We start from the raw sequence: 14,819 nt of genomic DNA, 5'->3' as shown, positions 1-14,819 counted from the left end.
CTGTAACGTGACATAGTCAGTAGCTGTAACATGACGTAGTTAGTAGCTGTAACATGACATAGTCAGTAGCTGTAACATGACATAGTCAGTAGCTGTAATGTGGCGTAGTCAGTAGCTGTGACATGACATAGTTAGTAGCTGTAACATGACGTAGTCTGTAGCTGTAACATGACATAGTCAGTAGCTGTGACATGACATAGTCAGTAGCTGTGACATGACATAGTCAGTAGTTGTGACGTGACATAGTCAGTAGTTGTGACGTGACATAGTCAGTAGCTGTAACATGACATAGTCAGTAGCTGTGACATGACATAGTCAGTAGTTGTGCCGTGACATATTCAGTAGCTGTGACATGACATAGTCAGTAGCTGTGACATGACATAGTCAGTAGCTGTGATATGACATAGTCAGTAGTTGTGACGTGACGTAGTCAGTAGCTGTAACATGACGTAGTCAGTAGCTGTGACATGACGTAGTCAGTAGTTGTGACGTGACATAGTCAGTAGCTGTGACATGACATAGTCAGTAGTTGTGACGTGACATAGTCAGTAACTGTGACATGACATAGTCAGTAGTTGTGACGTGACATAGTTAGTAGCTGTAACATGACATAGTCAGTAGTTGTGACGTGACATAGTCAGTAGCTGTGACATGACATAGTCAGTAGCTGTGACATGACATAGTCAGTAGCTGTGATATGACATAGTCAGTAGTTGTGACGTGACGTAGTCAGTAGCTGTAACATGACGTAGTCAGTAGCTGTGACATGACGTAGTCAGTAGTTGTGACGTGACATAGTCAGTAGCTGTGACATGACATAGTCAGTAGTTGTGACGTGACATAGTCAGTAGCTGTAACATGACGTAGTCAGTAGCTGTAACATGACATAGTCAGTAGCTGTGACATGACATAGTCAGTAGCTGTAACATGATGTAGTCAGTAACTGTAACGTGACATAGTCAGTAGCTGTAACATGATGTAGTCAGTAACTGTAACGTGACATAGTCAGTAGCTGTAACATGACGTAGTTAGTAGCTGTAACATGACATAGTCAGTAGCTGTAATGTGGCGTAGTCAGTAGCTGTGACATGACGTAGTTAGTAGCTGTAACATGACGTAGTCTGTAGCTGTAACATGACATAGTCAGTAGCTGTGACATGACATAGTCAGTAGTTGTGACGTGACATAGTCAGTAGTTGTGACGTGACATAGTCAGTAGCTGTGACATGACATAGTCAGTAGCTGTGACATGACATAGTCAGTAGTTGTGACGTGACATAGTCAGTAGCTGTGACATGACATAGTCAGTAGCTGTGACGTGACATAGTCAGTAGTTGTGACGTGACATAGTCAGTAGCTGTAACATGACATAGTCAGTAGCTGTGACATGACATAGTCAGTAGTTGTGACGTCACATAGTCAGTAGCTGTGACATGACATAGTCAGTAGCTGTGATATGACATAGTCAGTAGTTGTGACGTGACGTAGTCAGTAGCTGTAACATGACATAGTCAGTAGTTGTGACGTGACATAGTCAGTAGCTGTAACATGACGTAGTCAGTAGCCTATCAGAGAATGAATATCTTTTGTTACTGTTTTGATAAAATTAAAAAAAATTTCTGATCGAATCATGTCCAACTTGAAACAATTGAACACTTTGAACAGTGATCTATAGGAGGCTTACAAGTGATAAGAATGTTTAAAATAAATAAGTACAAAATAAAGTAAAATAAGGAATTAGTACTTATGGAGGGAAGAGAAATTGTTAAATTAGAAATGAAAATTAAATTAATTACCATGATAATGATAATTTTGAACTTCACGATTCTAAATGTAAAAGAGAATACCCAATTAACCAGGTTCAGTCCACCAATGAATTCTTCTGAATTTTTTGTTAGTGGTGATCAAGATTATGGGATCTTTGTCCACAAAGATAGTGTCTTCCTTCTATTGAATAGACCAGTGGCTAGATACATCAAGATTGACAGATTAAAGGAAAAAGACTAGTACTTGTACTAGGCCTCTTAAACCGGAAACCCTCCAACCTTGAAGCCCGGTGATGTTCATCGGACACCTCAGCGGGACAAGGCCAGAGGAGAAGTATTAATCCTTGCTGTATTAAGTATTAATCCATTAATACTGTTGTGTTTTTATTTATTTATTCTATTGTGTTCTTAATTTATACTCTAATATTTTTATTCATATTAGTGAATTTTTAAACTCTTAATGGTTTACGAAAATAAAATTATTGTGTAGTTAACCTATATTAAATTTTTTTAATGACAAGTGTACTATCTGTAGTAATCACTTGCTAAATGGTGCATGATCTTATGAAATACGTTTTATTGATGTTGTCTATTGCAATGTACATTGATAAAGAGTCAATAAAGCCATTCTATTCTATTCTATTGTTCAGGAGCCACACTTAAAGAAGTCATCTCCGATGTTAAAGAGCTTACTGCTGACCTAACTAAGAATAAGGTTTTGAATGAGATATGAGGCACAAATGATCTCGCAATAGTAGGCACTGATGGGTAATCAACTTCCTTCCAGCTCTTAATTGTCAGGACAGGAGAAGGTTTCCTCTCAACATAAAAACATGGAACTTCTTGTTCCTATCACACTGAACTTTCCACAGATACCCCAAAAATAATGTACATAGTCTTAATTTAATAAACTTAGATAGTATACGGTACATTTATTTGCTCATTAGTCTGAAAATGTACATTTAATAAAAATTTATGTGATTGGCTCGATGAACATCTGCATTTACTTTATAAGAACATTTTTAGAGGATGATATACAAATAACCATAGGTTAGTATACAAAAAATTACATATTCATATTAAACTTATGAAATTTGTATTTGTGGTCTTCTTTTACATGTATTTGTATTTAGTTTTAATAATTAATGAAGGTGATAGGTGAATGGCTACTAAAGATACTGATTATTGCTCCTGATTCATACCTGCGACACATCATGTAGGCACTGTTGACAGATGTGAGACGGAAGGGCTCCTTGCTCTTGCTGTTGGAGTGAGTGACTAGCCCCAGCCTGGTCCAGTCCCGGACATAACTGCGCTCGGCCAGCCTCTCCATTGTCTTCGAGTCGGTCACCAGGCCGGCTGGGATCACCGCTTCAAACTCGTCTACTGCAACATCCATTAGGCCTTGCTTCCTATAACTATTTCTATAGAAAACTTAGAAATATATAATTTTAAAATAATCTAAAGTACATCTTGTGTTGTCGTTAATAATCAGTTTTTGAAAACATAATAGGATGAAGTTTATTTATTGGAGAACAAAGGAACAAACCATAATAGAGGAAAAACACCATTTAATTATCAACTATACTTGAGTACATCACAAAACAGAGGGGGGAAGAGGGAGAGAGGGAGGAGGAGACTGGGTCAAATGATGCAAGAATATTTTTCTTTGATTCAATGTTATTTCAAAATTAAGTTACATAGTGGGAAAAGTATGGTAGTCATCCTAAGAATCATACTCAATTACATGAGTACAGATGTGGATTAAATTAACTATAAATTACATAAATTTAACAAGTTTATCTTTAAGAAAACGGTGAACAAAATTATTAGCATTAAAGTTTAGATTGAAAGATACCATAGACAAATTTTCTTGTTCTAGAAAAGTGTAAATATTTTATATCCTTCTACTGATTGCGTAGTGTCAAAAGGATAATAGAATAACAAGACTGTCCATCCCCACAACTTGATATTCTATAACCAGACTATTTTTTCAAATAACATGGCATTTTGATGACATCAGGCATAAACATACAAAGTGCAGTGACTTTGACAGTAAAAGAGCACTTGTGGGATTTTAGTATCGTAAATTTGATTATATACAACTACATGAGTGACTTGATAGTTTACCTTTATTCCACTTTATGTCAGAATTAAAGTTGTAAATATTAATTTATTATAAAGTGTGATAATGGATGTACAAGAACAAAACAGACTTTTACGACTTCGTACGTTTAGTAAAAGAAGACATAGATGATGAAAAAAATACCACAGTAGACACTAAGCCAAATTTGACAAGACAATTAATTGGATAAAAGTATACAACACCTGAGAGGTCATCCAAGTCAGTCATGGGGAGATTCATTCGGCTGGGTGAAGTCATGTACTTGACATTGTTGCCTACATTTGGCAACACGTATTTTTGTCGCTTGGATGATGTTTTTTGTTTGAAACCGGCTTTTCTTGGCCGTTTTGAGCAATGTTTTCTTGGCGAAACCCCTGAAACAATTATTTCAACACCGGAATAATTTGAGAAAATACTTAATCATGCAAATATTAATGTCAGCATAGTTACCACGTTAATAGTAAACGACCAATATGAAACCGATGTGGGTAAAGTACCTCAGTGTGGCATTCTTCTCCTTATCCTTGTGCAGGGGTGTCTGGGACACAACCACCTGCCCTGTGAAGGCAAAGTGGTGAAATATGTGCGGAGGGTGTCGGACTTTGTGTATCAGCTTGCGGAACCCTTCTATACTCTCGGCCGTCACCTCGTCATCAAATGCTACCTTCAGCAACTAGAAAAAAACAACATTCATAACAACTGATAAGCAGTTAATACAAGGTGTCCAGAAATTATCCAATCAAACTAAATAAGGTTTTGCACAACAACAAACCAAACTACTATTCTAATTTTGTCTATAATCTCATTTCGTGCCTACCTAAAATTATTTATATTCACCCTATTTTTAAATCTCTACTATATTTGAACATTGTTCATAAGTACATTCAAAGTGGCTGGCCATTCTGGTGATACCACGCAATGCTACAATACTTCAGTATGATTTAGCGATTTGTTGCAGATAGATGTTTCTACCGCATTTTGTCTCGTACCCAATGGCTATATTGTGATTACCGATGCTATTTGTGATATTCGGATTATTACATTAGGCTTGGAAATGGATCAGATCAGAGTGTAGTTTTCATTTACAGACTTCTCAAGAAACTAGGATTCGAAGCAAACAAGTACAAAGAAACAGATAGACTAAAAATTAAAAAAACTTACATCTGGTAATTCCTAAGTTTTATAGTTAGAATAACATCTTTGGAAGTTGGTATAGCTGTGTATTGTGTCCATGTATACTCAATGTTGAGTTATGGAATTACTTTGTGGTGTTATTGCTCAGATGTGCAAAAACTCTTTATTAGTCAAAAATCAATTATTAGAACAATAGGTCATTACAACTCAAGAACAACATGTAAACCGTTATTTAAAGAATTTAACATCCTTACTTTGCCATGTAGTATATATATATTTTTTTTAATGCTTAAATTGGTACATAAGAATCCTGATCAATTTTAAAAATACAAATGTAATCATAGATATCACACAAGAAATTGTAATTTGTTTCCATATCCAGCACATAAACTAAACAAATTTGAAACTATTCTTCTTTATCTAGTTTTGAAATTATATATTAATATTCCACAGTTATATAAAAAAACTTCTCTTATATACATTTACAAAAAATTAAAAGAAGCACTTTGTCAAAAAATATGTTACAGTGTAAATGAATTCTTTAAAGACAGTTTATGATGAAAACGAATTATAAAAATATATCTTTAAAAAAAATTGTAAAATGGGTTTAAGCCTTGGATTTAACCTGCTGAGTCCCGGGTTATGGCAGCACAGGGGCATCTGCTGGCCCGGGTTTTTTCTGGCACTTGGTTACTACTTTGCATTATAGTTATTTTTTGCATCTGCATAATCATATACTCATAAGTTTTATTTTTATGTTTATTTATTTCATATTATTGATATTTCTAAATTCAAATATACATATTTAAATTTATATATATATATATATATATAATATATATATATATATATATATATATATAATATATATATATATATATATATATATATATATATATATATATATATATATATATTTTGATTCCAAGTGTAAGTTTATTTTTTATAAATCAATAAGACTAGGATAAACAAACTAAATAAATAATATTAGAACGAAACTTTATTTACATGGTCCAGAGTATGGTTTAGGCCTAAAAGTTCCTATAGATAATTGGGATAATTGGGATAGGTAATTGGAGGTAGCTTTCTACGTTTGGGGTTAGGCCTACATTCAGTTCCTTCATTACCAGTAAAGTCATTTCTGGGATTATAATTTTGAACTACCTCGTTTATTACCAAGTCAACACTATCCAAAGTAGGCTTATTTGGACGATTATTAGAATAAACAGTATCACCTGATGGTCCTGGTACTGGTTCATCGAGATAACCTAAATCGTGGTTGAAGTCTGCATCACGAACTAGTTCACTAAAAATAAAATCACCACTTCTTACACGACTGAAAATATCCACATCACTTTCGTCGTCACTATCAGATAGTTCACTAAACTCACTGCCCAATAATTCATTAATATCTTGATCAAACAACTCATGCTTACGCGAAGCCATAATTATTGTGTACAAACAACAGCAACCGGCTGAAACGCCTCGACGTTTAGAGTAAAAACAGGCTGCCAAGTATCGTAGCGCGAAACAAAATATACCTCACGAGAAAGCCAGTGTTCTCCCCGAGTAACCCAGTATATTGAACGTCATTTAATTTAGCGAATTGAGTTGAAGAAAACGCAAAAATAAAACGCTCTGCGCACGGCCGCAACAGTACGGCAACGGGCCACGACTGCACACTTGCCTCAGTCGCAACTGTGCGGCTACGGGATCCAACAGGTTAATCAACGTTTTTTATGTTTTATAACGTTTTTATATCAATAAATATGTATCAAAAGTAATGTTTTAGAATAAGCTTAGTTATGTAGTTTTAATAATTGACTATGTACCAGTTTATTATTACGTTGTGATAACAGAAAATTTATTGTACAATAAATATTTGTCTATTGTCTATAAACAGTAATTTTCATTATAAATAAATTTTACTGTAGACAAATATAAAAACAAACCAATCATTTAGTTTGAATACTTATAAATATCTAAGTAGGCTACCTGGAATGTACAGGAGCGCAGTTGCAGCCCTTCCTGCAGCCACTGGTCCAAGTGGGCCAGATACTGCACTGAGATCCTCTTCTCCTTGGTAAGAGATGTCACTGGGAACGCTCTCACCACCAGCTGTTCACACGCTGCAAACACAATCCTCACCTCTCAATGTGTTTTACTCTTAATAAATAATTATCCACTTAATCTATTTTAACACTGCAGTGCAATTCTGAATCTGAAGTGTAAACCCTCTAATAAAACATAGTTTTCAAGTCTCACCAAATGGATCCGAAGGTGTGCCCTTGAAAACAATGCGATAGTTGGTAACGAAGATGGCTCCTTCAGCAGGCAGCAGGGGAGGTCCCCCCACCACTCCCCCCAGCCCCTCCTCCCTCCCGTCTGGTAGCAGATAGACTCGGAGACCCTCTGACAACGGTTCCTCTCCTGGCAGCATGCTTGGTGTAAGGATCTTGGGCTGTGAACAACAATACACAGTTGTACATTAATATGTCTAACAACAAGATTTCATTTACTACAATTTAAAATTGGAATTTTGGTTAAAGTAATTTAAAGAAAAAATAGGGTTTGCAAATTATTCTTTTATTTTAGCATAAAATTACTGAAAAGTAGCTAATAAAACATGTAACATTTTGGTACTAACACATTTTTATGCATAAAGCAGCTATAGTGGAAAGGGCTGATTCGCTGCGAATGTTGAATTTAGCTACAGTTCACCTTCCTCTTACGTGTAACATCTGAAATCTAATGCTGCTTCAGACTTGACTCCTGAAATCTGGAGTCATGTTCGTCCAAAGGGATCCAAAAAATGCTTTGGGATTGGGTCAGCCAACATCGTAGTGCACTCAATTATTGCACCTGATGAGACGGTGAGAATACCTCTTCACCTAAATTGCACTATTTGTTGTAGTCTTGGTGTCTCTGATGTCGAAATGATTGAAGATGGGAGTTTGTTTTGAACTGCTTCGTTATTCATCGCCGACTAGGGTAGACTTTATAAGCAACCTACACTCTGTATTCTTTTTAGTTATTTTAACGTAAACAATAAACAACATGAAGTAACCAATATTTTGAGACTTTTAAAATGGCGATGAATATGAGGAAATTATGTAATATATTTCTCACAAGTGACGAGATTTGTTTAAGTAGCTTCAACATGTGGGTTTTGCTCCTGGTAACGCATGGGGAGAATTCTTTCCTCCATTTCACCAAAGGAGTTACTTATTGATATCAAGCTGGGCAAGTTATAAATATTGTAGGGTTTCTTTGATATCTAAGTCTAGACCGTAGTTGGTTTTATTGTTTTGCAATGTTATCGTAAAATTTGTGTATTTTAAATTGTAATGTAAGAGATTCTTCTTGTTACGTAATTTATTATAACTCTTATTGTTTAAGATAATTCGCATCCGTATTTGTAGGATAAAACAAAAGGGAATACTATACATAAAGTAATTAGAGAAAAGTCGTGGAAAGAAATATGTAAATTATTGGAAGATGGGAAGGATGAGCTCAGCACTTGAGAAAAGAACGAAGTTGGTACCTTACTCGGAAATAGTATGGGGAACATTTTTCAGGGGCTAACTACTTTTTGTTACTACTGCTGTGCTGTTGACGTTTCGGCTAGTGTAAAAACGTCCATTCAGTAAGATCACATTTTCGTGAACTTGGAATCCAAAACATTTTTGCACTGTATGAAGAATATGCAACATGTGTACAAAATAATAAGTCTAGCATTAGCTGTTTGGGAATGAATCATTCTTATAACACTAGATCGAGGAATGAGTTTGCCATACCTTTAGTCATTGCTTAGAATATTTAAAAAAAGAATTCATACATTGAGGCCAAATTTCTCATGAACCTATCTTTAGAAATTAATCAACTTTTAAACATTATAGTTTTTAGAAAAAAAGAATACTTATTGCAAACTGTTCACTCTACAATTGTTAAAAACTTAACCATCGATAAATTGTGTTTTATAATCTATTAAAGTAAAGTTATTAGAAGTAGTAACTCCATGTCCACAGATATAAGGTTTCAGTAAATTACTCATATTATTGCATGAAACCTTTATTGTAACAAACACTGAAATAAAGATTATTATCACTATTATTGTGGCAAATGAACTCGATCTATATTCAATAATCACTTTTTTTAACCTCTTCACAACACATAATGAGTCCATAATTATTACCTAAGCATTTAAAAAATTTTGTATGAGAGTGAATAATTCTGGAATTGCTACAGTCTTAGAGCGTAAGGTTCCGCACTACTTTAGGTTGCCTAAAATATTTAAAAATAATCTTGCTTTTAAAATAACAAGCTTAGTTATGCCAAAGAGCATTGCTTCTTTAAAAGTTGTGAATATACAAAAATTATGTGTGTGAGGCAGTTAAGCAAAGTACAGCCATCCACGATTTGACATCCAATGTCTTGAAAAGAATATTCTTCAAAATGAGATGCTAATAGAGATGAAATTATCTCAACTTCTACTTATACATTCTTCAGTGACAGACTGTTTGAGGAGTTACCTTCTGGATGGGTGGAAGTCTCTTGCTCTCTCTGTGCACAGCCTCCAGGGTCTCCACATGCATGTGCACAACACCAGGGACCATCTGGTGCAGACTGCGGATGTGCTCTGCTCTCACACCACCCTCTGTGCACACCTTGTCCACGAACCTGGACACCATCCGCACCACTTGGGCTCCTGCCTCGGACGAGTCCTGCTCCTCGAACCCTGACTCTGCGTCCGCACTGCCGTCACTCTCCGCTATACTGGATCTGCCGGACAGCACATGTGTTATTTACACAATTTATTTATGTTTAATCACATAGTGTGGCTAGATGACTTTTTAACCTTCCAACTGATGACCGACTGCACAGACGTTCATCAATAACGCTTGTGAACTGATAAAGACGGCACAGCCGTCGGTCAACTTTCCCCTATTATTACGTGAAAACCGTTTAAGTTATAAAGACATAACTTGCATCAGTCGAATCCTTTACTCATAATTATCAATTTATTTCATATTCATAATATTACTTGTTGTCATCTGATATCGATCCAAATTGCCACACAGCATACAGCTGACGGACTATGCAGTTGGTGACGCACTGCACGGCCTTGACGTTCTTTGTTGCTAGGTTATTATGTAGCCTAGTTGTTTATAATTTATTGTTATGTTGTGAAATGGGCGATCCTTGTTGTTCAAATACGATATACGTGAACCATGGTTCACGAAAATATTAGTTGTGTTGATGAAAGTGACATATAGGCAAATGAAGGTCATGATGATATTTCATTGTCAGATTTGTTGTCTGGTAGTCTGGATGATTAAAAACCGGAGGAATGTGAGTTGGGTGGTGAACAAATTGATAATGACAGTGACAACAATTCATCATTATCTGATATTCCTCTTGCCCAAATAATTCATCAAACATCAGTATGTATGCGTACTGAAAAAAAAGTAGTACGAGTACATATTTTACAATTTATAAAAAACTTTTTTAGTGTTGTAGATGTATATATGTTATAATCCTTTTGTTTCGTATCAAATATTTTCAGTAGTTAATTATTTATAAATCAAATTCCATTGTCTTATGTCAGGGCAAATATCAAAGAAAAATCAAATTCAAAATATAGATAATCCACTCTCAACAGTTCAAAATTTGCAGAACACACCGAATCAAACTTTTAGGAACCAAACAGTAATAAATTTATTTTCCGATGGATTTAAGTTACAGCAATTATGTAAAAAAAAACTAATTTGCACCACAAGCTGTTGGATAGATTGCTGAGAGCTACAAAGGTACGTCACCTGTTGGTGATGTTACTGACTCTCTCAACATCCAGGTGGTTACTGTCCATCTTGTGCGACTTGCTGGCGATGTCCAGGGGTACCAACAGCGACACCATTCTGTTGGCGTAGTGGATAGCCTGGCTGTAGAGAGTGGACTCCTCACTGTTCACCAACTGTGTCTGCTTGTCTGCACAGAGTTTGTGTTGTGATCATAAGTATCATCATTTTTTGTTTTACTTTCTACTACACACCTCAAAACAATTGTGGGATCACTTCTCTTCCATGGTGTAGCATAACATAAATAACACAGGACAGTTATACTTTACCCACAAACACACGCAGCATCTTTATAAGGAGGATGTATTTTGTTTTATTACAGAATAGTACTGTTAAAATTAATTCTGCTGATTTGCTTATCAGGTCCAAACAAGAATGAGATGAGAAAAATCAGTTTAGATTTTGATCAGTTGATGTTTTACGGTTGTTCTCTTTTTCATTGTAATGGTGGGTTTTAGACGGGTTCTGTCCGAAACAGGTCAGCAGAGCGGTTACTTTGATAGAAGAAGGTGTTTCCCAACGAGATGTTAGTAAACTCTTAGGTGTTAGTCAATCAGTGGTTTCAAGATTGTGGAATTAGTACTAGAAGCAAGGTACTCTTTGTAGAAGACCAGGGCAAGGTCCCTAGGTGTTCACTATACAGATTTTTACGAGTTAATGCATTTTGTAATCGATTTCCAACTGTTGGAAAACTTCAAAATGACCTTAGTCAAGCATCTGGAACTCATATATCAGCCCAAACTGTGATAAATCGATTCCGGAAAGCTGGAATGAGGTCTAGGAAACCTGTCCAAGTGCTGTGATTGATCACACGTCATAAAAGAGCAAGATTGTAGTTCGCAAGAGACCATAGGCATTGGCAGTTGAGACAATGGCGTAGGTAATTTATAATTTATTTACAATACAAAGAAGAGTCAAATTTACAATTTTTGGTAATGACGGCCGTATTAGAGTTTGGAGAAGAAGAAATGAGCGGTTTGTTAACTGTGTAACTCCTAGGCTTCTGTTTGGTGGGGACACAATATTAGTGTGGGACAGAATAACAATTGATGATCGAACAGACCTTTTAGTGATCCGAAACGATAGTTTAACAGCCCAAAGTTATGAGATGTTGGACGTCCATATTCGTCCAAGAGTAGAATGAGTAGGCCAAGATTTTTTATATATTGAAGACGGAGCCCCATCACACGCAGCGAGAGTAATTCGACAGTACTTGGACGTACCAGTATTGGAGTGTCCTGCTTGCAGTCCAGACCTAAATCCAATTGAACACGTTTGGGAGAAGCATCTGGGACAGGCCAAACCAACCCAGAACCTTGTATGAGCTGGAAATGGCGTTATGAGAAGAATGGAGGCAGTTGTCTCAAGATAGCTTCAGACACTCATTAGAACCATGGAACAGCGTATTCTAGCAGGTATCTCAAGCAAAGGAGGTAACATGAGATATTTAGTGTGCAATTTCAAAGAACATATTATCATTTATTACATTTAAAATTTAATAAAAAAAGATATTTTCACTTTGTTTTGATGTTCTTTAACTTTTAGTATTCTGTGCTTGACTACTAGTATAAAGCTTTAAACATAAAAAATAAGTGTTAGATATCACAAAATAAACTAAGTACAAACTATTATCTTACAAAAAGTTATCTCTTAATTGTTTTGAGGTGTGTATTTTACTGTACTGTACTGTTAGTTTAACCCTTTGCATGCCAGCCCATTTTCCAAAAGTACTACCCAGAAACGCCAAGGGCATTTTCAGCAGTTTTGCAAGCTTCCACTAAATGTATCATAACTTTTTTATTTTTTAACAGATATTGATGATTTTTTACCATTATTTTGATTATGAAATGCCCTTGTTCTGTTCGTAAATTTTAGTTGCATAAATGTAATTTAAACTTATAAAAAAGTTAAAAATTAAGAAAAAAAAATTTAAAATTTCCAAAAAACATTTTTTTTTAGCACAGATAAGTGGTTAAAAAAAAATATATGCTGATTTCCTGTTATATCCTGGTAAACTATATCTAACCCTTAACCTAATTCCAAAATTTCAAAAGCCTACCTTATATAGAAGTCCAGTTATGATTTTTTTCACTAAATGTGACACGGGCACAGTTTTTGTAATTTGCATGGACGTTGTATGTAATGTTACACTATATTCACAAATCAATATTTGACACTATACAAATCGGTACTTTGGGATTATACCAACCACACCAGTATGAAGAACACAAAAATATAAATTTATAGATATATTATAAACAAACATTGTAGAACGAAAAAACAACTTTTTAATTACAAAATTACAAACTTACAAAGATTATCAATTGTTAATGAGGTCAGATTCGCTTAAACTTTTTTCAATGAACTTAGAACGTTATAAAACGATGTATTTGAGTAACAGAACTAACATTCCATCAATCAACAAGCATTTCCAGGTATTGTGATCGGTATTGTGGTCGCTGTTATCTTATCTTTCTCGAGAATCCCGATTACGGCAGGCCGCGCGGCATCACATGATTATTTAAGTTTTTTGCACGGTACATAATTGCCTTTCCATTACAATTCAATTTATATTTCTGATCAGCCCCTCTAGAATTATATTTACTGATAGATACTATCTCGAGGGATGTTTTTCTTTCGTTGACATCAGCGCGAGCTTCGGAAGCACCTTCGGCCGGAGGCACTCGCATTTTAGGTGGCGGAGTTTGATCAAGAATAATAACAAGTTTTGTGTGTTTTTTTCAATAAAGAGTTTAGTTTTTGTTTGATAATGTTTGTTTCTGTTGAATTTTTGTGTTTGAAAAAATGTAGGGGTAAAATACGAAAGTACAACAACGCGAACGGGCAGCGAGACTCTGCAATCACGTTATCTACTAAACCGCTCGACTTTGACCTCTGTCTGAGGATGGGGAGGGGTTTGCGATAAGACAATTCCTGTTTTATACTGACGAAATATTGTTCTACGCTATTCTAGTAATCAGTAGAAGCTAAATGTCAACTGTCTGAGGATGGGGAGGGGTTTGCGATAAGACAATTCCTGTTTTATATCGACGAAATATTGTTCTACGCTAATCTATTAATCAGTTGAAGCTAAATGTCAAATAACGATTCATGTCTGGGTGTGGTCTGTATAATCCCAAAGTACCAATGAATCTAATAAAAGGGGCATAGTAAAAATGCCCTAACATCGAAAGTAATGAGAGAATTACAAACGTAAACAACGCATAGCAACACGAACGTAACCTCAATCTCGACAAAACAATTCAACAGCTGCGAAGCTCAAATACGACCAAACAAACAGTCCATAAAGGAATTAACTACTTTGTGGTTGCAAAGCAACTAATCGACTATCGATTAGTCCAAATTTCGCGGCAATAAGATGAACTATAAGAAAATTACAGGCGAAAAACGTGACATACCTATATTACGGCCGTTGGCGATTTTCAGTTGAGTAGCCGACGGCCGTAATACCGGTACGTTGGCATCCAAAAGGTTAAGATATTTTACTGAAGTTAATAGAAACACAATTTATCCTATACGTTAAATTACATGATATAAAAGTCATCCAAGTATGATTCAGACAAATTTATTCTGTAGTTGTAAACTAAAGGTATTTAAGACACAAATCACAAAAGATACTGTACAACAATAACTATTGCTAGAATCTTGCATGATATTTTGGCAGTTTATGATATTACCTGGATCTATAGAGTTCCATACCCTCATCTGTTCAGCAGCTATTTCCAGAGCAGAAGGTTCTTGGGCTCGGCTCAGATTCTTTCGGTCTTTCCAGGAAAACTCCTTTGCCTGAAAACATTGATTTTTACAGTTGTGGATTCTTTTTTACAAGCCTGTACAAACAAACAATTAATCCGAACAATAACATTCCCATTAACTTTTATTTTAATGCTATCATATACTTTCAAATCTTCAAAA

The 14,819-nt window shown here is 35.4% G+C and overlaps 1 protein-coding gene across 1 annotated transcript in view; it reads right to left on the bottom strand.

The window, feature by feature from the left end:
* LOC124357942 (myotubularin-related protein 13) overlaps positions 1-14,819 on the bottom strand; it is an 89,198-nt gene that overhangs the window by 31,138 nt on the left and 43,241 nt on the right. The window contains 9 exon segments of the mRNA XM_046810077.1: positions 2,969-3,152; positions 4,095-4,230; positions 4,232-4,265; positions 4,389-4,564; positions 7,021-7,154; positions 7,291-7,486; positions 9,558-9,807; positions 10,845-11,013; positions 14,582-14,690. Coding sequence (XP_046666033.1) covers positions 2,969-3,152; positions 4,095-4,230; positions 4,232-4,265; positions 4,389-4,564; positions 7,021-7,154; positions 7,291-7,486; positions 9,558-9,807; positions 10,845-11,013; positions 14,582-14,690 — 1,388 coding nt within the window.

Source organism: Homalodisca vitripennis, chromosome 3, assembly GCF_021130785.1.
Source record: "Homalodisca vitripennis isolate AUS2020 chromosome 3, UT_GWSS_2.1, whole genome shotgun sequence".
In the NCBI taxonomy this organism is placed as follows: domain Eukaryota; kingdom Metazoa; phylum Arthropoda; class Insecta; order Hemiptera; family Cicadellidae; genus Homalodisca; species Homalodisca vitripennis.
The sequence above is the reverse complement of the archived record's forward strand: the minus strand, read 5'-3'. Positions and strand labels throughout refer to the sequence as shown.